Raw genomic sequence first — 26,146 nt, 5'->3', positions numbered from 1 at the left:
TTATTTGCATGTCACATGACTTTTTATATAGAAAAGCCTAAGTAATCCTTTAAAAAAAGTTACTAGAACTAACAAATGAGTTCAGCAAGTTTGCAGAGTATGAGTTTAATATGCAAAAATCAGTTATATTTCTATTCACCTCAATGAAGAATATGAAAATGAAATTGAAGAAACAATTCCAGTTACAATAGCATCAGAAAAAAAAGTACTTCGATATAAATTTTAAAAAAGAAGTTGAAAATTTATAATCTGAAAACTTATAAAACATGACTTAAAGAAATTAAACAAGATCTAAATGGAAAAAAATATTTCACATTCATGGATTGGAAGACTTAATATTTTTAAGATGGCAATACTCCCCAAATTGTTTTTCAGACTCAATACAATCCTTACCAAAATACCACTGACTTCTTTGTAAAAAAATAAATAAATAATTTTAAAAAATCTGTCCAGCTGACCTTAAAATTCATTTGAAAACTCATAGAACACAGAATAGCCAAAATATCTTGAAAAAGAACAAAGTTGGAGGACTCAGACTTCCCTACTTCAAAACTTATTACAAAGCAACAGTAATCAAATGTATGTGATACCAACATAAGGACAGACTTATGCATCAATGGAATAAAATTGACAGTCCAGAAATAATCCCATGTAGCTATGGTCAGCTGATTTTTGACAAGGATGCTATGACCATTATATGAGGACAAGAATACAATTAATAATTAAAGTAGAATTAAACAAATAAATAGGCATTTCATTTGTACATGTGGAGTTGGATGTGAAGGTGGGTCCCAAGGATGGAAATGCCCAGAAGAAATTTGGATATGCAAGTCTTAAACTCACAGAGCTCAGGCTGGAGAGATAAACCTGGATTCATCCATAATCAGGTAGTGATTGAGGCCATCAGTATTTTTCCATGTTTTTACAAATTCTTTGTTCCAATTCTTCTCACCTCTTGGACTCGTGGTGTCTGGACTTTTTCTTGTCTGGGACAGTGCACGCAGCTTCTCACTCTTCTCCCTTCTCTTCATTCTGACCACCCTCCCCTCTGCCCTTCCCTGGTGTAGATTACAAAGGCTCCTTCCTCCATGAAAGCCATGCGAGCCCTGGCTGGATGTGGATTATTAACTTCAAAGGAGATTTCAGTTTTCCATTTCACAAGAAAATCTCCTTAAAAAAACTTCCTGAAAACATGTAGCTCAGATACCTTTATCAATACATTCCCCTTTTTGCAATCTTTTCTTGCATTTTTTAAAGCATCTGTTTGTAGGCACAGCTCCTCATTCAGATATCTATGGTACCATAATGTTGCTAGTGAAGTTTAACTGTCAGTAACAATTTAACAACTATACACATTAGTAAGTATTAAATGATGAATCAAATGCCCATAAAGGAAATAAACTTAGTTCTAGGTCAATTAATTTTAGTTGGTATTTAGATATTATCTTGTTTCACAGACAAGACCTCAGTGATGAGAAAAATATATGCAATTGATTTCAGCAGGTAGCTCATACATAGTAAATTTATAATAAAATTCATTGTTTTTCTCAACACAAATTCAGGTAATAGTTATTGATTGTGTATTGTGTATTAGGAATCTATGTGTTAGATTCCTAACACATAAATAATGCTGAGTATTTTCTCATTTTCTCTCATTTTCCCATCTGCTTTCTAAACAATCTTGAGAAATAGGTACTGTTCTTTATTTAACAGTTAAAAACATTCCATCAGAGAGATTAATGATTACATCAAGGTCACACAGCTAAATATGAGTCATCTGAGGCTGTATTTCATGTCCTCTGATTCCAAATTCCCAGGTCCTTCCCATTTACTACATATAGTCACTCTTCATTCGCTTCACCATGAATTTATTTACCGTCAATTAAAATACTCAAGCCCAGAATTCTGACCCCATTATTTAATTTCTTTTTCTTTACCCTTGTAAAATTTGCACCATACCCCAGTCGACCTTCTTAATCTTAATTCCTTCCTTGCTATATCTCTGGACTGTCTCCAACATTCTCCAGTCCTCCTTCTCCACCTCTCTTTAATCTTGCCTACCACTGCACAATGTTATCTTGATGAAATGTGTTTAAAGATTAGGTAAAGATTAAACTCATTAATGACTTAGACCCAGACTGAATCACAGAGTTCACTTAACCTCATACTAGCCAGTCAGAGTTAAAGGCTCTTGTTGCCCAAATAAATGACAAGATCATATGGCTTGGACCTGCCCTGAGTATCTACATGTACCAGGATTGAGAGAGAGAGAGAGAGAGAGAGAGAGAGAGAGAGAGAGAGAGAGAAAGAGAGAGAGAGTGTAAATTGTCTCTCATCCTCATGACCACAATTATACAGATGAGGAAGCCAGGGCTCACAGCTCTGAGATTTTCCCCCGATCACAGAGCAAGCAAATAACAGAGTCAGAATTCAAAACCTGAGCCATCTGACTATACAGGTTATGTTCTTTGCTCTGTAACAGAAATCTTCTAGTATTTGTGTCCAAACCAAGGGCTAGCTCATCATAAAAACTTATAGAAAAGTTTTTACAAGTCCACAGCAAAATAAAAACAACAGCACAGTATTATACATGGGGAGTGGAGGCTGGTTCAGTGTAAAGGCATACTATTGGCAAGAACTATCTTTTATTCTGAAATTACATCCTTTCCCCCTTTTTAGTATTAAAGTTTCTTTTCTTTGCAAAATAATGAAAATAGGTGGTAATTTTTTCAATGATTTGATGGTAATGTTCTTACTTAGCAAAACCAAAATTAGGTAACCCTATGTTAGTTATGTAGGACCTATCTACATAACATCTGCATAAAAGGTTCAAATGAAATATTAATATGTTATCAGCTAATCTCAAAATGGTGATTCTTGTTTCAGGCTGACACTTTGAAATAGAGTTTGTTGAAAGTAATGCTTTTTTGAAAGCAGTTATAGGATAGGAGGCAAGAGGGCAGGAAAGAAGAGGGACTCTTCAATATACAGGAGATGGGGGAAAGAAATAGTAAGTTCACAATTATGCCGAGGACTCTGCCTTGGTTTTTATAAATATGATTGAGAATTAAAATTTACAACAGCTTCTCTAAAATTTCTTCTGATACTTTATTTACATATAATCATTACCTCTGAATAGATATACATAAGATTTTAGATGTTACCACCACCCATCTCAGTGAACTAAACAGACAGATAAGAAAAAATTCTTTTTTAGAACTTTCTATTAAGTTAATAGTCATTTTTTTCATTAAAACTTATTTCTGTATTATTTAAACTGTGTCTCTATTTGCAAGAAAGATTTTTGCTGTCCTTTCTTACTTTCCAGACTTCTCTGTCCAATTAAATATCCTACAAGCAGATTCCAACTTATAATAGGCTTCTTTAGTCAGTCACTTGTTTGAAACTGAAAAGACATTTTGCCATAAAACAATATACATAGTGCCCTGGCCAGATAGCTTGGATGGTTAGAACTTTGCACTGAAGCACAGAGGTTTGCAGTTTTGATCCTCAGTCAGGGCTCATATGGCAAGAGATCAATGTTCCTCTCTCTCTCTCTCTCTCTCTCTCTCTCTCTCTCTCTCCCAAATAAATAAATTTTAAAACAATATAAATGGTGACTAAGTTCTCAAAATCATTCATAAAGGTCTGTTAAACACTCACCAAAGTAAGGAGCTATAGTTATAATAGTTCAGCTTTGAATCCTTCATTCAGAGCAGACAAAAAGAGGATAAAGATATGAAAGGCATTCCACTGTTTTTCCTGAGCACAGGTCAGCATTACGCAAAGGATTCAAAATAGGCTATATTCTCTGCTATCCTCCCACTGTGATTCCCTTTGTATCTACAGATATGCCAAATGCTTCTCAGTGGTTTTGTTTTATTTTGCATTCCTCACCCCAAATATTTAAAGCTTTACCATTATCTTCTTCACTCCCTCCAATCAAAGCTTCCATTCCTCACTACAGCTGTCTCAGGGAAATGAGAGAAGAAAAACAACCTAGTGAGCAAAGATTAACATGTAAACAATCCATACTTTCATTTTTAAATAAAGGACTTCAGATTTCAAATTCTAGAGCAAAGTGAACAAAAGAAATCTAGGCATGAGGGAGCCAATGTGCCTGGACTGTTCTTTTTCTTAATTTTTTTCTCCATTTTCCCCTAACTCCACTCCTGCTACTTTGCAATCATTCCTTCTAGTAGTGCACAGGTGCACTGGCCCCACATATTGTGTTGACACATCCGAAGATGAAACACAGTACGGGCTCTAATGTCTCTCCTGGAAGAGGAGTTTGGGAAAGTTAGCTTCTACTTCTATCCTCAAAGCTCCATAAAGTGCTCAGTCCTCAAAACTCTCAAGTCAGTTTCAGTCTGACTAGTTTCAACTTAACTTTCCTTTCCCAATGTTCAACTTCTACTCAAAATCGTTAAGATTACAGTCCCCTGGCCAGCGTGTTTTTAGCCACGTGAGAGGAACATTTCAGGAGAAGGTAGGTGTGACCTGTTACCACAGGAAACTGTCTAGTGGCTCAGACACCAGGAAAAAAATTGTCTAACCTTTTGGTGGGAAAGGATTTGGGTGCCCACCCTGAGAATGGCATCATTGGGAGCTTTGTGCTGATGAAGAAGGGACTTTCTTACACTTTAAATGTAGTCTTTTTAAAAAGGTGAGAGTCTGCTCTGCCTACATACTGAACTGGTGCAAGTCATGATGATTCATACAAGTCACAGTCCTTTTTTACAAAGTGGGCAATTTTGATCACAAAGAGAGGTATAAACCAGTCTCTAAAGTTATCACTGAATTGTAGTTGCTGATCCAGAAAAAACATGCTTAATCTATTCCGTCAGTCCTCTAATCTTTATAGGAAACAAAAGCAACTTAGTTCAATTAAATTGACTTGAAAGGCAGAAGTTCTATTATTCCAGGTTTTCTTGTTTCTTTTTTTTAATTTAATTTATTGTGTTTACATAGATTCTAGTGTCGCCCTGAGTGCATCCCCCCTCCTCCCGTATTTCCCTCAACATCTCCCTTACCTCCTACCCAACATCTCCCTCCCCCCTTCCCTTCAGGTTTATCCCATCCTATCATCCCCTTTCCCTCTGTCCTCTTTTCCTCTGGCCCTTTTGATCCCTCCTCTGTCTCAATTCCGTTCCTCAGTTCACATTGTTTCTTGGATTCCTCAAATGAGTGAGATCATACGATATTTTTCTTTCTCAGCCTGGCTAATTTCATTTAACATAATAGCTTCCAGGTCCATCCATGTTGTTGCAAAAGGTAAGATTTCCTTTTTTTTATAGCCCCATAGTATTTCATTGAATATATGTACCACTGCTTTTTAATTCACTCGTCCACTGACAGACACTTGGGCTATTACCAGATCATCACTATTGTGCACAATGCTGCCATAAACATGGGGGTACATTTCTTCTTTTGAATCAGTGATATGGTGTTCTTGGGATATATTCCTAAAAGTGGGTGGCTGGGTCAAAAGGCAATTCCATTTTTAATTTTTAAAGGAATCTCCATACTGTTTTCCACAGTGGCTGCACCAGTCTGCATTCCCACCAGCAGTGCAGGGGGGTTCCCCTTTCTCCACATCCTCACCAGCACCTATCATGTGTTGTTTTGTTAATGAGTGCCATTCTGACTGGTGTGAGGTGGTATCTCATTGTAGTTTTAATTTGCATTTCTCTAACGATTACTGATGTTGAACATTTTTTCATCTGCCTATTGGCCATCTGTATGTCTTCTTTGGAGAAATGTCTATTCATTTCTTTTAACCATTTTTTGGTTGGATTGTTTGTCTTCCCGGTGTTGAGTTTTACAAGTTCTTTATAAATTTTGATTATTAACCCCTTATCAGACATATTGTCAAATATGTTCTCCCTTTGTGTGGTTTGTCTTTTTATTCTGTTCTTATTGTCTTTAGCTGTGCAAAAGCTTTTTAGTTTGATATAGTCCCATTTGTTTATCCTGTCTTTTATTTCACTTGCCTGTGGAGATAAATTAGCAAATATATTGCTGTGAGAGATGGCGATGAGCTTACTTCCTATGTTTTCTTCTAAGATGCTTATGGTTTCACGACTTACATTTAAGTCTTTTATCCATTTTGAGTTTATTTTTGTGAATGGTGTAAGTTGATGGTCTAGTTTCATTTTTTTGCAGGTAGATGTCCAATTTTCCCAACACCATTTGTTAAAGAGACTGTCTTGACTCTTACCTCCTTTCTCAAATAAAAGTGTTCATAAAGGTGTAGGTTTATTTCTAGGTTCTCCGTTCTGTTCCATTGATCTATATGCCTGTTTTAATGCCAGTACCAAGCTGTTTTAAGTACAATGGCCTTGTAGTATAACTTGATATCAAGAAGTATGATCCCTCCCACTTTATTCTTCCTTTTCATGATTGTTGAGGCTATTTGTGTTCTTTTTTGATTCCATATACATTTTTGAAATATTTTTTCTATATCTTTGAAGTATGTACTTGGTATTTGAATTGATATTGCATTGAATTTATAAATTCCTTTGGGTAATATAGAGATTTTAATGATGTTTATTCTTCCTAACCATGAGCACGGAATATGCATCCACTTGTTTCTATCTTCCTTGATTTCTTTTATCAAAGTTTTATAATTTTCCGGGTATGAGTCTTTAATCTCCTTGGTTAAATTTACTCCTAGGTACTTTATTTTTTTGTTGCAATAGTGAAGGGGATTGTATCCTTAATTTCTCTTTCTGACAGTGTATTGTTGGTGTATAAAAATGGCTCTGATTTTTGTGTATTAATTTTATATCCTACCACCTTGCTGCATTCATTTATCAGGTCCAGTAATTTTTTGACTGAAACTTTAGGGTATTCTATATACAGTATAATGTCATCAGCAAATAATGAAAATTTTCTTCTTCTTTTCCAATTTGGATGCTTTTTATTTCTTCTTCTTGTCTGATTGCCATGGCTAGGACTTCCAGTACTCTGTTGAATAAGAGTGGTGAAAGGGCGCACCCCTGCCTTGTTCCTGATCTTAAGGGGATTGTTTTTAATTTTTATCCATTGATTATGATGTTGGCTGTGGGTTTATCATAGATGGCCCTTATCATGTTGAAGTATGTTCCTGTATTCACACTTTGCTGAGAATTTTGATCATAAGTGGGTGCTGGATTTTACCAAAGGTTTTTTTGCATCTATTGAAATTATCATGTGGTTTTTCTCCTTCTTTTTGTTTATGTGATGAATCACATTGATTGATTTATGAATATTGTACCAGCCTTGCATCCCCAGAATTAATCACTCTTGATCATGATGCATGATTTTTTTCATGTATTGCTGGATCTGGTTTACTAATATTTTGTTGAGGATTTTAGCATCTAAATTCAGCAGGGATATTGGCCTATAATTTTTTTCTTTGTGTTGTCTTTGCCTGGTTTTGGAATCAGAATTATTCTCACCTCATAAAAGGAGCTTGGAAGTCTTCCTTCCCCTTGAATTTTTGAAATAGCTTGAGAAAGATAGGAGTTAGTTCTTTGAATATTTGGTAGAATTCACCTGTGAAGCCATTTGGACAAGGGCTTTTGTTTGTTGGGAGTTTTTTGATAACTGTTTTGATCTCATTTGTTGTAATCGGTCTGTTTAGATTTTATGATTCCTCCAGATTGATTTTTGAAAAATTATATGTTTCAATGAATTTGTCCATTTCAGCTAGGTTGTCTAATTTTTTGGCATACAGTTCTTCATAGTATTTTCTTACAATATTTTGTATTTCTGTTGTGTCAGTTGTTACTTTTCTGCTCCCATTTCTAATTTTATTTATTTGAGTCCTCTCTCTCTTTTTCTTGGTGAGTCTAGTTAAAGGTTCATCAATCTTGTTTACCTTTTCAAAGAACCAGCTCCTAGTTTCATTGATCCTCTGTATTGTTTCTTTAGTCTCTATGTCATTTATTTCTGCTCCGATCTTTATTATTTCCTTCCTTCTACTACCTCTGGGTTTTACTTGCTGTTCCTTTACTAGTTCTTATAGATGCAGGGTTAAGTTGTTTATTTGAGCTTTTTCTAGCTTCTTAAGGTATGCCTGTAGCGCTATGAACTTCCCTCTCAGGACTGCTTTTGCTGTGTCCCATAAATTTTGAGTTATTGTATGCTCATTATCATTCGTTTCTAGGAATTTTTTTATTTCTTCTTTGATCTCATTGTTAACCCATTCGTTATTTAATAACATGCTATATTTAGTTTCTATGTGTTTGAGTATTTTTCAGTTTTTCTGTTGTGGTTGATTTCTAGTTTCATGCCATTGTGATCAGATAAAGTGCATGATATGATTTCAATCTTCTTAAATTTGTTGAGACCACTTTTGTGCCCTAATATGTGGTCTATCTAGAGAATGTACCATGAGCACTTGAAAAGAATGTATATTTTGCTGCTTTAGGGTGAAAGGTTCTAAAGATATCTATTAAATCCAGTCGATCTAGTGTGTCCTCTAAGTCTGCTGTTTCTTTGTTAATTTTCTCTCTTGAAGATCTATCTCGTGATGTTAGTGGGGTATTGAAATCCCCTACTATTATAATATTGCTGTTGATCTCGCTCTTTATATCCAACAAAGTCTGCTTTATATATTTAGGTGCTATTATGTTAGGTGCGTAGATATTTATAATGGTTATATCTTCCTTTTGGATTGCTCCCTTTATCATTATGTAGTGACTTTTTTTATCCCTTACTTTGTTTTAAAGTCTATTTTGTCTGATATAAGTATTGCTACCCCAGCTTTTTTTTCATTTGCATTTGCATAAAATATTTTTTTCCAACCTTTTACTGTTAGTCTATGTGTATCTTTTGTTTTGGGGTGTGTCTGTTGTAGACAGCAAATGTATGGGTCCTGTTTTTTATCCACGGAGCTACCCTATGTCTTTTGATTGGATCATTTAATCCATATACATTTAAGGTTATTATTGATATGTAGTTGTTTATTGCCAGTTTATACTTTAAAGCTATATTCCTCTTTTACTATATTTTCTTCCCATTTTGTTCTGTTTACAACAGGCCCCTTAACATTTCCTGCAGCATTGGTTTGGTTGTAATTGGTTTTTTTTGGTCTGGGAAGCTTTTTATTTCCTTTTCAATTTTAAATGATAGCCTGCTGGATAAAGAAGTCTTCATTGTAGGCTCTTGTTCTGCATTACTTTGAATATTACTTGCCATTCCCTTCTGATCTCAAGTGCTTCTGTTGAGAAGTCAGATGTCATCCTTATGGAGGCTCCTTTGTAAGTGATAGCCTTTTTTTCTCTAGCAGCTTTTTATATTTTCTCTTTATCTCTTAGCTTTGGTATTTTAATTATGATGTGTCTTGGTGTAGATTTCTTTGGGTTTCTCTTTAATGGAGTTCTCTGTGCTTCTTGAACCTGTGTGACTTTTTCCTGCATCAATTTAGGGAGGTTTTCAGCTATGATTTTATTGAACAAAGTCTCTATCCCTTGTTCTTTCTCTTCTTCTTCAGGAACCCTTATGATGTGGATGTTGTTGCTCATTAGGTTGTCGCAGAACTCTCTTAGAGTTTCCTCAGATTTTTTTAACCTCTTTTCTCTTTTTCTTTTTTTTCTTTTTTAGTTTTATTTATTTATTTATTTATTTATTTATTTATTTATTTAGAGAGGAGAGGGAGAGACACAGAGAGAGAGAGGAGAGGAGAGACAGAGAGAAGGGGGGGAGGAGCTGGAAGCATCAACTCCCATATGTGCCTTGACCAGGCAAGCCCAGGGTTTCGAACCGGCGACCTCAGCATTTCCAGGTCGACGCTTTAACCACTGCGCCACCACAGGTCAGGCTAACCTCTTTTCTTTTTGCTGCTCCACTTCTGTGTTTTCGTTTATCTTGTCTTCTAAATTGCTGACTCGACTCTCTGCTTCATCCAGCCTGCTTTTAATTGCCTCTAGTGTAGTCTTCATTTCTGATATTGTATTTGTCATTTCTGACTGGTTCTTCTTTATTATTTCAATGTCCTTTTTTATGCTTGTTATCTCTTTATTTATGTGCTCATTGTGTCCATCCATTATTGTTCTAAGATCTTTCATCATTCTAATAGTCATTATTTTAAACTCTGCATCCAGTAGTTTGATTATTTTCATCTCACTCAGTTCATTTTCTAGGGGTTTCTCTTGTTGATTCATTTGGATTGCACTTCTCTGTCTTTCTATTTTGTCTGTGTATACCCTCCTCATTTGGGTATGTTGTTTGTAGAGCTGGGGTAAGTCTAGGGTTGGTATTGTCTGCCTCCAATTTTCAGTTGTGTTATTTCTAGGTCTTCTTGGGTTGGCATCAGCTGTTGTTTGTCTTCTTGTTTCTTATCTTGATCTATTGACTTTTCACGTATTTGTTCATTCATTGTGTATTATTTGTTCATTATGCACTCTATGGGTGTATAACAAGAGCCCATGAATAAAAGCCCCAATGAAGGACTCTCATATTTTTGGTTAGCCAAGAAATTTATACTTGTAGAGAATGGGAATGGAGTGAGAGAGAAGGACAAAGAGAGTAAGAAAGAGAATAATTACAACAGTAAATAAAGCATGAAAAATATTTATAAATTTCTTTTTGAAATGCAATATTTTTTAAACTATGGAAACATGTTATTATAATACATAGAATAACTTATTCTAATCCTTGTATCTGATAATGTTTTTAAATAATTTTATTTATTTATTTTTATTATTTTTATTTTTCTGAAGTTGGAAATGGGGAGGCAGTCAGACAGACTCCTGCATGCGCCTGACCGGGATCCACCCAGCATGCCCACCAGGGGGCGATGCTCTGCCCATCTGTTGCAACCAGAGCCATTCTAGCACCTAAGGCAGAGGCCATAGAGCCATCCTCAGCCCCAGGACAACTTTGCTCCAATGGAGTCTTGGCTGCAGGAGGGGAAGAGAGAGACAGAGAGGAAGGAGAGGGGGTGGGGTGGAGAAGCAGATGGACGCTTCTCCTGTGTGCCCTGGCCAGGAATTGGAACCAGGACTCCATGCCAGGCCGATGCTCTACCACTGAGCCAACCAGCCAGGTCCTGATAACTTTTTAAAGAGACTCTTTAGAGAAAGTGTGCCCAAAATGTCAGGAACCTGAGAGAGTAGTGATAGAATATATTTGTGTGTTTGCATTTGTGTATGTGTATGTGTGTGTGTGCAAGAGAGAGAGAAAAAGAAGTTTAATGTAAATCATAAACATCCCTGGCTAAATATGTTTGACCAACATGACAACACCTACAACCAATGAAAATCTTTTTTATGAAATAATATTTCTTCTAGTTATGATGAACGAAAAAGGAAAATGGAAAAAGACTATCCAAAAAATACTGAAGAAGAATTTTCAGGAGTAAATGGACAAATAGATGCTGCAGTGGAATTAAATGGTGAGTGTTTTCACCATAAACTGTCTTTGTGGGAATTGTAAAAAGAAATCTGGGCTCTGCTTTAACATAACAAAAAATAGATTTACAAATGGGGGAGTCCTTCATTCTTATCTTTGGTGCTGAGTCCCTTATAAATTTACCTAACCACATTAACCACTAGAAAAAAAATAACTATAAAAGGTCTGCATTGTGGTTTGCTTTGAGAATAAAAAAATGTTTAAAAAATATTGCTTCAGGCCCTGGCTAGTTGGCTTAGCAGTAGAGCATTGACCTGGTGTGTGGAAGTCTTGGGTTTGTATCCAGGCCAGGGCACACAGGAGAAGCGCCCATCTGCTTCTCCACCCTTCCCCCTCTCCTTCCTCTCTATCTTTCTCTTCCACTCCCACAGCCAAGGCTCCATTGGAGTAAAGTTGGCCCAAGTGCTGAGGATGGCTCCATGGCCTCCACCTCAGGCACTAGAATGGCTCCAACCTCAACAGAGCAAGCCCCAGATGGGCAGAGCATCGACCCCTAGTGGGCATGCCAGGTGCATCCTGATCGGGCATATGTGGGAGTCTTTCTGCCTCCCTGCTTCTCACTTCAGAAAAATACAAAAAAAAGTTTACTTAGTGAAAATTACCATTTTTATCCGTAAAATGCACATGCTTTGAACTTTCCCAGTGCCTTTTCCCACTCCAGCACTCAGCTCCTAAAATTCAACACATAGTTGGAAAAGGTGAATTGAATTGAACTGGTTTGAATAGATTTAATTGAATCTTTTGAACCAGCGAGTCAACATATTCTTTTTAGGAATATAGCACAGAGTTGAACACTTCAGAAATGTGAAGACAGTTCCAGACATGGTCTCTGCTCTTGCAAAGTGGTCAATATCTTTGGGAAATTCCTCTTCCTCAACATAGATGAAATTACTAGAAAACAAGACAGTTTATAATTTGGTATTGAATTGTGTGGTGGCTTTTACAATTATAGCAAGAGTTGATCCAAGAAAGAAAAAATCAGAACTGGCCTTCATAGTTGCAAATTTCATGGTGGAACTGCAGCTGGGTTTTAAAGAACAGGTAGGAGTTTGACTAGGGAAAGAAAAGAGGAGGGTAATCCCTGGAGGAGAACAGCCTGAACAGAAACACCAAGCATAATTAAGCTTGACCCATTGGATGACCCCAAAGAAAAGGCTGGACCTGGTTGGAATAGAGAACAAGATGGGAGATGAATGAGAAGTTAGAGGCATCAGGATCTAGGGCTCAGTGAGAACTGTGCTGCCAACTGGCTAACAGCCACCTGACATATTCCCAATTCCCTTTTGGTACCACCTCAAAAAAGTTACAATTACAAATCTTCCCATTTATAAATTTGCAAGTCATTTTCAGTAACCACAATTTCAACTTTGTCTCTTTTAGGTTACATTTACTTCTTTTCAGGACCAAAAGCATACAAGTATGATATAGAGAAGGAGGATGTGGTTAGTGTGCTGAAGACTAGTTCCTGGGTTGGTTGCTAAATAAAAATGTCTAGTCTTCCCTAAGAAATGGAGATGACTGCAAGCAGCTGGTAACTGGATCTAAGGACTGAAGCGGAAATTAGGGTAGGGATTCTTCCCATGGCCTTCAATTCTAAGGGTACTTTAGAGTTTATTGAAAATAATTATGCTTCTAAATTTTTCCAAAGTTGTGGATTCATAATTTTAATCCAAATAAGAAATTCCTATGTGGCAACTTCACACTAAATCAGAATCAACACAATGAACTCTTCTGTTAGACACTCATTATTTTTTTCTTACCTAATATCCTGAAGCAAATTGATAACTTTGGATTTTATTTCCAAGAAGAGCCTACTTGTGGATTCTCTGGCATGTATTATAATTTTTTAAATAAGAAATGTCATTACCATACAAATTATAATTATTCTTCACTAGTAGTGGCTTTTGTGGCCTTAACATTTATGATAAATATGTTTATTCTTGTGTGTTTTAAACGTATCACGAACAAAATACTGTGTAAGTATTGTTTCTCATTGGTGTTTTTTTGTTTAACTGTGTATTCACTGGTCTTTGAAGTAGGTTATGGCAGGAGAACCTATTCAAATGAATTTCATACTAGGAAAAATAGGCACCTTGCAATGGGAAAACTTGTATCAAATGCCAATTAAATGTTGTATAAGAGCAATTCTCATTTCTCTCTTCAGTTAATATTTGCTAGCTTCTATCATATTTTATTTGGCAACAAATTTTATGTGCCTATAAAAAAACTTGAGATATATTGTGAGTATACAGACTCAGAGTAAGTAATAGTAATTCACTCTATTTCTTGTTTCCTGATAATAAAATACCCCCAATGGAACCCATTAAGTGAAGCTCTTATGAACAGTTTTTCATTTAAGGGAGTTCACCTTTTGTTTCAGTTTTTCTTACTTTAAACTAACCCTTTTTTTGACCCCTACCTAGTCATTACACAGATAATATACAGTTGTCTGTCACTCTTACAATATTTTTAAATTTTTCCCTCTAGAATGTAAGGATTCTAAAACATGTTAGTGGTTCTAAAATTAAATGATAAAATACATTTAACACACTTCATAGGCTGCCTGGAACATCTGCAGTATTGCACAGATGTTAGCTATAATTGTTATTATCAGCTATTAAACTTGTTTGATACACCTTCTAAAACACTTTATGTTAAGAAGGCATGGGACAGTTACTTAAAGATACTCTAAGCTTTCCACTTGGTTTACATTATTGAAAGTGGCTATTGCCAGCCCAAATGTTGAATCTTTGACTGCTGAAGAAAGTCTAGTATGCTTGTTTTCTAGTGTCAGTTGTTGTTAGAAAAGTCACTTTTACAAAAACAGTCAGCTGAGGAGAACTTCTTAATGTCAATAAACAAGAGGGAAGATGGACTGGCAGTTTCTCAAAAGGCTAAACCTAGAGTTAGCATATACATAGCCCAGCAATCCCACTCTTAAGTGTATTTGTATTATAAACAAAAACATATGTCCACACAAAAATATGCACACAAATGTTGACAGCAGCATTATCCATAATAGCCAAAACAGTGGAAACTTCCATCAAATGTTGAATGATTTTTTTAAATGTGATAAATTCATACAATGGAATATTATTCAGCAATAAAAAGGATTAATACATACTACAACATGGGTAAATCCTGAAAATAATACAATAAGTGAAAGAAGCCAGACACAAAATGACACATGTTGTATGGTTCTATTTATATCAAATATTCAGAATAGAAAGACTCTATAGAGACAGAAAGCTGACTAGTGTTTGTCAAGACTTGAGGAAGAGGGAATGGGAGGTGACTACATGGGTATAGGAGTCTTTTGTGGGGGGTGAAAATGTGCTAGAAGTGATGATGATGGTTGCACAACTCTGTGAATATACTATAAGCCATTAAATTGTATACTTTAAGTGGATTAATTGTATAGTATGTGAATTATTTCCCAATAAATATGTCATATTAAAATAGTAATAAACAAGGAGCTCAAGGTGCTTGTGATGATCTATGCAAGATGTGCAGTCTGGCCCATTGTGACAGGGACCACCCAGCAGTGAAGTGTCAGCCAGCAGATGTCTGCTGCTGAGCCCCACCAGCATCCTGTGCCTTGTGCTCAGTGCTAGCCCAGGAAAATGGAAGTTTCACACACTTCACTAAATAAATTGATGTCTCTAAAAACAAAAAAGCATGTGCTCTGAGGTCAGACAGGCTAGAATCAAAGCCCAGGTCTTCCAGTTTTAGCTGTGTGATATTGGTCAAGTTCCCTAATCCCTGACCAAATTTTCCCCCTTGTAAAATAAAAATAAGAATAGATCTTATCTCCTAAGGATAGTCAAAGGCTTAAATACAGAGTTGGGCAAAAGTAGGTTGTGCACACAGAAAATAATAAAGTAGTTAATAAATTATAAAAGAATAAACTCTGTCACATACTCATAACTATCAACCTGCTTTTGCCTAACCCGGTATATGAGTCAAAACATGCAAAATTCTTAGATAGTCCCCAGTACCTATAAGAAACTCTATAATTGTTTTTGAAGCAATCAGAATTCATTTTGTTTTGATATTATGGAGGACATGTATATATTCTTTGAGATAGCTGAAGACGTAATGAACTGTAGCACAAGGATTGATAACCAGTGACCTGAAATTTCTTTTCCAAATTAAATTGATAACCAAATAATATACTGACTGTGGTTAACCTCCATTCCCGAAAAAAATAATTCCTACAAATCATCATTTATTTGTTGAGTAAGAGAACTCCTGGTTCCCAGACATTGTTGTATGTATTTTGGGAAGACAGTCATTCTGATGCATAGTGAAACAGTGATTGTGTGTGCCAAAATTCAATCAAAACATTTACATGCTCATTCGATACAAGAATTTTGTTCATAAATAATTTACAACATAGACTCCTCACTTGTCTTCAGAGTAACAGTACAAAAATGTTTTGTTAAGTAACAGTTTTGAACAAAGCATGGTACAAGTGCCCCTTTGGGGATCAGGGTTTGCACTCTGATACTCTCTACTATTAACCTCAGTGATAACTGTTTATAGGTGACCCAGAAGCCCTTGGAAAGCATCAGAAAGGTCACTAATGAACAAGTGAATTTACCTAGGTGGGAGTTTCCCTAACAACTCACATTAAATTTTCTGTGGCTGGCAAGATCTGGAAACAGCCCAAGTGTTTGTCAGTGGACAAGTGGATAAAAAAGCTGGGGTACATATACACAATAGAATACTATGTGGCTGTGAAAAAAAGGAAACCTGACCTTTTCCACTGATATAGATGAACCTGGAGATCATTATGCTAAGTGAAATAAGCGAGCAGAGAAAGACAAATATCATGATCTCACATATATGTGGAATCTAATGAACATGATGAACTGAAGAACTGAATAGAGGCAGAGGTGGAGTCACAGGGAGCAGAGGGACAGCTGTCAGAGGAAATGAGGATGAGGGGATGGGGTCAGAGAAGATGAAGGGGTTAGCCAAATTATATATATGTAACACATAGCTACAGATAATGGGACAACAAGTCCCAGAGGAAAGAGGGGGAGGGAAATAGGGGGTGAGGGGGCAACTGGGGTGCAATAGGGGACATGTTTTGGTGGCTGAGAGCATTATGTTGAGTAGGACACTTGAATCCATGTTAACATAATAAACTTAAAATTTAAATAAAAATAAAATTTAGAAAAAGAAACAAAAAGAATAAGAAAGTAGATAAAATAATCTCCAGTGTTTAAATCACTATTCAAGATTCAATCTACTAATTCATTCTTCTTTTCCTCTTGAAGAACATGATTTAATTTTCAGCAAGATTTTTTTGGCCCTGGCCAGTTGGCTCAGTGGTAGAGTGTCATCCGGCCAGTGGATATCCCAGGTATGATTCCCAGTCAGGGCACACAGGAGAAGCACCCATCTGCTTCTCCACCCCTCTCCCTCTTGCTTCTCTCTCTCTCTCTCTTTCTCTCTCTTCTCCTCCCTTCCTGCAGCCATGGCTTGATTGGAGTAAGTTGGCCCAGGCTGCTGAAGATGGCTCCATGGACTCTGCCTCAAGGACTAAGAAGAGCTCTATTGCTGAGCAATGGAGCAACGCCCCAGATAGGCAGAGCATCGCCCCCTAGTAGGCTTGCCAGGTGCATCCTGGTTGGGGCGCATGCAGGAGTCTGTCTCTCTGCCTCCCCTCCTCTCATTAAATTAAAAAAAAAAAAAAGAGGAATTTTTTTTCATGATTTTCCCTTCCTTGGTACAAAAACTAAAAAAAATTACAAAGCAAAGTACAAAATCTTAAGGATAGCTCTTCTAGAAAAAAAAAGTTGTTTGTAGTTTAAGAACCTATTAAATGGGGTAAAAAAAAAACCCTTTCAATATATATTTTTTCCATCCCTTTTGTTTTTACAGTGAAACACCTGTCTTATAGTACAGATAAAGTGACTAGCAAGGTCTCTACCACATTCTTCTGTATTTGCCTGAAAACCAGAGTCTCTGTGCCTTCACCTGAAGGTCAAGGCCTTTCACAGTACCAAAATCAATCTTCAAGACAACAGTTATGTCTGGAACCTCAATCCAGCCATTCAGTTGAGATTATTTCAAAGGGCTAGTCTTACTCTCCACTGGGCAGGAATACCAAGGGCAAGGAGGAATTCCAGACCTGTACACCCTTTTCTGCCTGATCCAGTGCGTGCAGCCAGGCCTCTGCCTCAGTTTTCTTTCCCAGTAGACAAACCCTGCTATGAACCCTACATCCCTTAACTGATGTCTCAGAACTATATTCAGCACTATAATATTTCAAACATCATTGCATACCGAATCGGCTTTGAGAATCACAAAAACCCTGAGATGTATACATTGCTTCCACAGTTACACAGATAAAACTAGAAATTTACATGAACATGTACAGAGAAGAAAACCAATGCTAATTAATTGTCAAGTGAGTGGCATAGACCACACATACGATAGGAACCCAAATAAGGGAAAATATGGCACGAGAGAGGGAAAGATAATTTCACTTTTCTCTTTCTAGTCCTCTTGCCTGGGACCTCCACCACAATGTTGACTGAAAGTGAGGAGAGTGGACATCCTTGCCCTGTTCCCGTTCTTAGAGGCGGGCATTTAGTCTTTCACCATTTAGTGTGATGTTAACTGTACATTAATTGAGGAATGTGCAAATTGAGCAGTTTGTCTTCTATTATCATGAACAAGTGATAAATTCTATCAAATGATTGTCTGCGTATTGAAATAACTAAAGAGGTTTTTAAAATTCTTTTATTTATTCTTTTTTTATTTTTATCTTAAAGAAAATAATTTTCAAATCTTAAACTGACATTGCACTCATTCCTGGAATAAACCCAACTAAGTCATGATATATTAACTTCTTTATATGTCTCAGGGTTCATTTTGTTATTTTACTTCAAATATTTGCATCTATGTACATAAGGGATATTAGCCAGAAATTTTCTTTTTTTGTGTTTGTCTGGTTTTGATATCAGGTTAATGCTGGTCTCATAAAATAATTTGGGAAGTATAACCTTCTCCCTTGTTACATGAAAGTTTGTCTATGATTGGTATCTTTTTTTTTTTAATGTTTCATAGAATTTACCAGTGAAGCAACCCAGGTCTGGAGCTTTCTTTGTGGAAAAGTTTTCATTACAAATTCTGTTAATTTACATAGGACTATTCAGATTTTCTATTTTCCCTGCATCTCTTTTAGAAAGCATATTTTTCAGATACTGTCTATTTCCAATAACTTGTTTAATCCATTGGCATAAAGTTTTTGAATAGTATCTACATATGATCTATTTAATGTGTATAATAAATATGTAAGGTTGCCTCTTTCATTCCAGATATTGCTGAGTTGTATTTTACTCCTTTTCTCTTTATCAGTTGCTAGTAATTTGTTACTTTTATTTACATTTTCAAAGAACTTTTCTTTTCATTGATTTTTCTCAACTACATCTCCCTTTCCTATTTTTTGAATTTTTCAAACTTACTTTGATTATTTTCATACTTCTACTTACTCAGGGTATAACTTGCTTTTCTATTTCAAGCTTGTAACTTAATCATGCCCCCATTCACGTCTTCATATTATTTATCTGATCCCTTTACTTTTTCCTCTTGATCAATCTCTCCAGACATATGTTTCCTTAGAAGCAACATATTGTTTCTTTGTATGTTTCTTTTCCTCTTTGTTAGATTTCTGCTTGATCTCTATTATATTCTTTCTTGTTCTTTGGATTTATTTTATTGGGTTTTTTTTTTTTTACTTTAAAATTTTATTTATTTATTTATTTATTTATTTTTATTTTAATGAGAGGAGGCCAGGCAGAGAGATAGACTCCCGCATGCACCCCAACCAGGATCCACCCCTACAAGCCCACTCAGGGCACTGCTCTGCCATCTGGGGCTGCTGCCCCATTGCTCCACAACCGAGCTATTTTTTAGCACCTGAGGCCGAGGCCTCAGAGCCATCCTCAGAGCCCAAGGCCAACTCACTCAAACCAATTGAGCCATGGCTGCTGAAGGGGAAGAGAGAGAGAAAGAACGGGGAGGGGTAAAGAAGCAGATGGTTGCTTCTTTTGTGTGCCCTGACAAGGAATCAAACCCAGGACATACACATGCCGGGCTGATGTTCTACCACTGAGCCAACTGGCCAGGGCTTTCTTCTTTTTTTAAGAAATTAAATTTAATGAAGTGACATTGATCAACAAGAGGACATAGATTTCAGGTAAACATCTCCATGGCATTTGAACTGTTGATTGCATTGTGTGCCCATCAACCAATGTTAATTCATTCTCCATCACCATATATCTGTCCTCCCTTACTCCCCTCCCCAAACCCTTTCCCCCTGGTAATTACTCCAGTTTTATCTATGTGCACGAGTCTCTGTTTTATATCCCACCTCTGTATGAAATCATATCATTCTTAGCTTATTCTGATTTACTTGTTTCACTTAGTATAAATGTTCTTAAGGTCCATCCATGTTATCGTAAATAGCAATATGTCATCATTTCTTATGGCTGAGTAGTATTCCATTGTATATATGTACCACATCTTCTTTATCCAATCCTCTGTCAAGGGACACTTTGGTTATTTACATGTCTTGACCACCATAAATAATGCTGCAATTAATTTTGAGTCATCCTTATTTCCTAATATAAGCATTTAAGGCTATAAATTTTTCTGTTTCTATTCAATTCCCAAGTTTGAAACTGCAGTATTTTTATTATTGTCTAGGTCAAAGTATTTTAAAATTTACATAATATATCTTTTTTCTTTGACCTATGAGTAATAAAATGTTCAAATTTCTGGCAATATTTTCAATGAATGTTTTTGTTATTGACTTCTAACTTAATTACATTTTAGTTTGAGAATGCAGTCTTAATTATATATGTTTTTAAAATTTTGCTGAGACTTACTTTTTACCTTGTTTTTCTTTTTTTGGTTTACTTAATACATGATTAAATTTTGATATTCAGATTAAATTCTGTGTATTCAGATACAGGTGTGTAGTATGTGAACTTCTTTGGACATCTTGCTGTCCACAGATGTCACTGATTTCCTTTGAGCTCACATTATTAGTTTTGCTGGCTAAGGGAAGGATGAAGAAGCACATCTAGTTTGTGCCTTCTGGATGAGTTTCGGGACTGGGAAGGAACTGAAGAACCTCGGGGCAAGGTGCTTGGTAATGAAGTCTGGCCTCAACCACTATCATTTCTCATCCTCGCCAGTAGCGTGTGTTCTCAGAGACACCTCAGAATTCAACATCAGGCTCTGAGCATCTCTGGGGGCTGCTGTTACTCTGTATTTTTCTAGTGTTCTAGTCTGGGGAAGAGTGAGAAAAGGGGTCTTTCAGGAGCTGGTCAAGCTGACTACATATCTTATTATTGACTTCCCATGTTTGCTGATATCCAGCATCAATTCCACATTAATTTAGTCAAAACTATTTTTTAAAGCAACTATTTGACTCTTGGATTATATCAGCAAACAAAACAAAAGCCCTTGACTTCAAAGAGTTTCCAATGTACCCACAGAAGACAAGCTAAATAAGCAGTATACATAAAAAAAGTAATTAAACTATACAGTGTGTTAGAAGATAATAAGTTCTATAGGGGGGATAATAGAGCAGAGGAAGGCATTGGGAATTAGGGGTTGGGGTATAGTTTATAATTTTAAGTATGGTAAGTCAAGGAAGCCTTCATTAAGAAGGTAAAAAATTAAGCAGTAATCAACAAACGACAAGTGCTGGCAAGGATGTGGGGAAAAAGAACCCTGGTTCATTGTTGGTCGGAATGCGAATTGGTGCAGCCACTGTGGGAAGCAGTATGAAGTTACCTCAAAATATTAAAAATAGAACTGCCTTATGACCCAGCTATTCCACTTCTGAGAATATATCCATAGAAAACCAAAATGCTAATTCAAAAGAATATATGCATCCCTGTGGTCATTGCAGCATTATTTACAATAGCCAAGATCTGGAAACATCCTTAGTGCTCATCAATAGATGAGTGGATAAAAAAGCTTGATACATTTACATTATGGAATACTATGTGGTCATAAAAAAAAGAAGGAAATCTTACCTTTTGCAACAGCATGGATGGAGCTGGACATTATTATGGCAAGTGAAATAAGCCAATCAGAAACAAACAAATACCATATGATCTCACTTATATGTGGAATCTAATGAAAAATTTAAACTAATGAATAAAATAGAAACAGAGACATGGATACATGGAACAGACTGACAGCTGTCAGAAGGGAGGGTATTGGAGGACTGGTTGATAGAAGGTGAAGGGATTAAGAAAAAAACCCCATATATATAGAACACATAGACACAGACAACAGTGTGGTGATAGCCAGAAAGGAAAGGGTTAGGAATAGATGAAAGAGGGCAAAGGAGAAAAATGAGGACAAATAGACTTTGTTTGAGGCACTGGGCACATGATACAGCATGAAGATGATGTTTTATTGAGCTGCACAGCTGAACCTTTACCCCAATAAATTCAATTTTAAAAATAAATCTTTTTTTTTTTTTTTTGTATTTTTCTGAAGTTGGAAACGGGGAGGCAGTCAGACAGACTCCCGTATGCGCCCGACTGGGATCCACCCGGCATGCCCACCAGGGGGCGATGCTCTGCCCATCCGGGGCGTCGCTCTGCCGCAATCACAGCCATTCTAGCGCCTGAGGCAGAGGCCACAGAGCCATCCTCAGTGCCTCGGCCAACTTTGCTCCAATGGAGCCTCAGCTGCAGGAGGGGAGGAGAGAGACAGAGAGGAAGGAGAGGGGGAGGGGTGGAGAAGCAGATGGGTGCTTTTCCTGTGTGCCCTGGCCGGGAATTGAACCCAGGATTCCCGCACGCCAGGCTGACGCTCTACCACTGAGCTAACCGGCCAGGGCTAAAAATAAATAAATATTTTTTAAAATGAAAATTAAATTGAACTAGTATCTTCCTTAAAAAAACAAACCCATTTTTTATTTTAAAATGAAATGCACATTTATACTTAACACTGATAAATCAGAGAAAAAGGTGAGCTTTTTTTCATAAAACCAAAACTATTAAACCATTCTGATTTGCCAAAGACTGACCGTTATATGAACATAAATTTTTAAAATGTTTCTGAGTTAAAGTTAAGTCTGTATTTAAAAAAAAGTATTTGAAAAAAAAGAAATATATTTACCATACTAAAACTTTACTTTTCTTGTTTTCTGTGAATTTGGGGAATAATAAAATTACAAATTGTTTATTTACCTCTATTTAAACAAATCAGAACAAACTTCTTCAAGAGATATTATCACCTAATGCTTTCCACTATTAAGCCCTCCAGAAGTTGGAGAGCATTTCTAATTCTCACAACTAAAGGATAGGACCTTTTTCAGTTACAGCCATTAACACACAGACATATAAGCAGAGAGTGGATGGCTTCAGTCTCATACTTCAGCAATGACTCAAGAATAAATACAGAAATATAAAAACTACCTGATCTAGATCTCAAAGAGCTATTTTCATTTCTGACTGGGCACAAAAGTCTAAATTAAATGTGAACCACAAATAGATGAACAGACAAACAAACAAAAAGACTAACCGACCAGATTGCCTTGTTTTTTCTCACTCAACAGAGAACTCATCTCTATTATCTAGAAAGATCACAAAATGGTTATTCCACAAAACTGACTTCCCAATCATTGATGCAACCGATTGGGAATAAATTATTAACTATGGGCAAACCAGAATAAAAAACAAAACACAAAGGCAGTAAAAAGATTTTTTTAAAAGAACTAGAGAGGAACAGAAAATAAGTAAAGCTACATTTCTCTTGTTCCTTGGAATTTATTCTGAAGACCAGGAAAGGACGTGCCCAGGTTCAGCAGCCATTTCTGACCTTCTCCTGAAACACGGTTTACTTGATACTTTGTCAGGAGATCCCATTCCGGCTACTCAGTGTAACCTCCAAACTGCTAAAATATAATTTTCTAGAAGTTAAAACCATTACTCTCAAACACATATGAAGTGAACATGTGTCAAAGAATTTGTTTATTCAATTAATTAATGGGATACTAGCAAGAGATTTTGGACAATGTATGCATGCAATTAAGAATGCTAAAATGATTGTGCTAATAAATGCAAAACTGGTTAATATCTTATTGCTACATAAAATATAAATTTTACATTTAAAATTTTTATCTGTATGAGGCAATATGCCTCTGCATTTCTATAACAAGATAGTTTGTGTTATGTGAACAAGAAAAAAATGCATTTTTATCAGTTTTCTACAACTTTTTATCCTTACAGAGCTATAAAATAGCTTAGTCAATTATAGAAAATCAAATAATTAAATAGAATCAAATAATGTATGGATGATTAGCTAGCCAGGGTTTTTCAACTATGTCTCTGCCAGAAATTTCATGCAGATCCACAAAAAGGTAAACCACCCAGTGGACCAGTGGTTTTCAACCTTTTTACACTTGGGAACTGGTGTGCGAGCTTACTGGAAACAAACACACAATAAAGGTTTATCTTACCTTACCTAACGGTGCAACATGGTACATATAAGCTGGTGCCTGATTTCCAAACTCGACGTGTATGATGTATTGATTACTGTATAAGTTTGTCCAAGTGCTTTTTGTCTATTGAGCATGGTTTGTAAATGCTCTGCACTGTGCAAAATGTTATTCAAACTAGCCTACAGGTTCCAAAGATATTTAAGACAACCTCAATAGTATTTTCATTGATGATACAGGCTGGGAAGTGGAAATCACCCTGAACACAAGCAAATTTGACTAAGATGATTGGGTTATAATCTTCATAGAACATCAGGGTGGTTGACTCTTTCGGAATCTGCACAAAATTTCTGGTGGACCGGCAGTGGTCCATGAACCGGTGGTTGAAAAACACTGCTTTGGACAACCCTCAGGACCACTTTACTGAAAGAACACTCGATACTCTCTTCTTTTACCCTTTCCAAGTCTAATAACTTTTCCTGAAATTTAAAATAAATTTACAAAAATAAAATTTCCCACATCAATTTATTCAGTCCTATATAATTAATTCTTGGTTGAGCTGGATCACAGGCCAGCAGTCTGCCTACATATACCCGCCTGAGCTCAGAAAAACCAGCACTGGTACTAGTCATTCTAAGCATTCAATTAGAGTTACCCATTATTTGAAAGTTTCTTCTAATATTAGCTTTTTAACACCCTGGTGGGGTTTTGGTTTTAATTTTTGTATTTCCATTAGAAGTAATTTTAAAATAAAATAATTTCAAATAAAATCATTACATTTAAAGTTAAAATTAAATAAAAGGCATCCTCTAAATCAAAACACTGTTTTCTCATCCCATTTTGCCAGACACTGTTCTTCAGAAAGTTTATTATTGTGGAGAGTTACTAAGAGAAAGGACATTTGAGAGAAGGGACACTTCTTGGAGCGAGAGACCTGCTGTGGTCCCTGAAGTTTCACCTGAGCACCTGAATACAGTGCTTGGTATGTGGTCATTGTAGCTCCTTCATATCTGGGACGATGTAAGCAGGTCTGGCCTCTGGACAAGGACTAGCAGCTCTTCCTTTCTCTTTATTTGGCCAGAAACCAGCCTTCAACCCCATACCTAATAAGTAATCAGAGCTAGGTCTATTATTGAGACAGTACAATGACAAATTAACTGGATAAATGAAATTTTTTTCATATTTTTGGGGTCCAACCAAGTATTTTGGGTCCCACCAAAAGTTTTAACAAAAGCATAAGAAACCCTTGAAATTTGATATGTTTACCTTTGACGAGTAAATAAATTAATCAACAAATAAGCAGAGAAAACAGTCTATGAAGATAAATGGTTTAAATAGACAATAAGGACAAAATAATATAAATTTTTAAGAGAATATAAAAAGTTTGGACTGTTATTTTGGGCTTACATTGTGAAAGATCCTAAAAACTCAAGTGGTACTTTTGTCAACAAAACAACTCAGGTTACAAAATGAAATGTTTTGAGGGGGCTACCAAAATGAAGGAGGTATTTTTTAAAATGGTTGTTGGTTCACAACCTTGGGAGTTTCCTGAGTGAAATTTGAAACTGGCCCCCATGCAGGGAGGGCAAGGAGAGACTGAAGACAGAAGCCAGACACTCAGGATAGTAGGTGGCAGGTTTAACAGGCCAGGCCACTTGGGCTCGTCCTAGCTGGCAACAAGGACAAGCCAAAGTAGGTCTCCACACATGCAGGCCAGAATCTGAAAGTTTATCTAGAGGCCTTTAAATGAAATCAGTTACATATTAAGTCCAGATGGTCTCAACAACACCTTGCTCTCTCAATACGACCTCTTTGAAATGGCTCCTAGCTAGGGAGGGTGGGCAGAGAGGACATTCCAAGGACTGGGGGCCGGCGGGGGGGGGGGGGGGCTCTGAGTGCCGGGGTCTAGCCACAAGAAAACCAGCGGTTACATCCCTTATACCTTCTCCAACAATGGTTAACCCTTTGAGTAGTGAGTTGTTTTCATGCTCACTGACCCCCGGCAGTGAGTATTTATTCAAAAAATAAAATTGGTTCCAGTTCCAGTTTTATTAACTTAAAATCATGTTTGTTTGATAACCAATATATGGAAACAAGAAGAACACACATTTGCCTTTTTTTAATGTTGCCTTACACATTTTTAAAATAAAAATTTTTGTTACGATTGTACTCTGGATGGTCAGGAGGCACGAGGGCGTACTTGAACATTCGTAATACTCAAAGGGTTCAACTAAGTTACCATTGCATTAACCGAGAGGA

General features: G+C 36.5%; 1 protein-coding gene across 1 annotated transcript in view; it reads left to right on the top strand.

Annotated features, from left to right (window-relative positions):
• MMP20 (matrix metallopeptidase 20) overlaps positions 1-12,881 on the top strand; it is a 47,580-nt gene extending 34,699 nt beyond the window's left edge. Inside the window, exons 9-10 of the mRNA XM_066360739.1 lie at positions 11,280-11,383; positions 12,781-12,881. Of these exons, the coding sequence (XP_066216836.1) occupies positions 11,280-11,383; positions 12,781-12,881 (205 nt within the window). The remainder of the gene's footprint in view (positions 1-11,279; positions 11,384-12,780) is intronic.
• The last annotated feature ends 13,265 nt before the right edge of the window (positions 12,882-26,146 follow it).

Source organism: Saccopteryx leptura, chromosome 1 (assembly GCF_036850995.1).
Source record: "Saccopteryx leptura isolate mSacLep1 chromosome 1, mSacLep1_pri_phased_curated, whole genome shotgun sequence".
Taxonomy (NCBI): Eukaryota; Metazoa; Chordata; class Mammalia; order Chiroptera; family Emballonuridae; genus Saccopteryx; species Saccopteryx leptura.
Note: the sequence above shows the minus strand (reverse complement) of the source record. Positions and strands in the feature narration are given on the sequence as shown.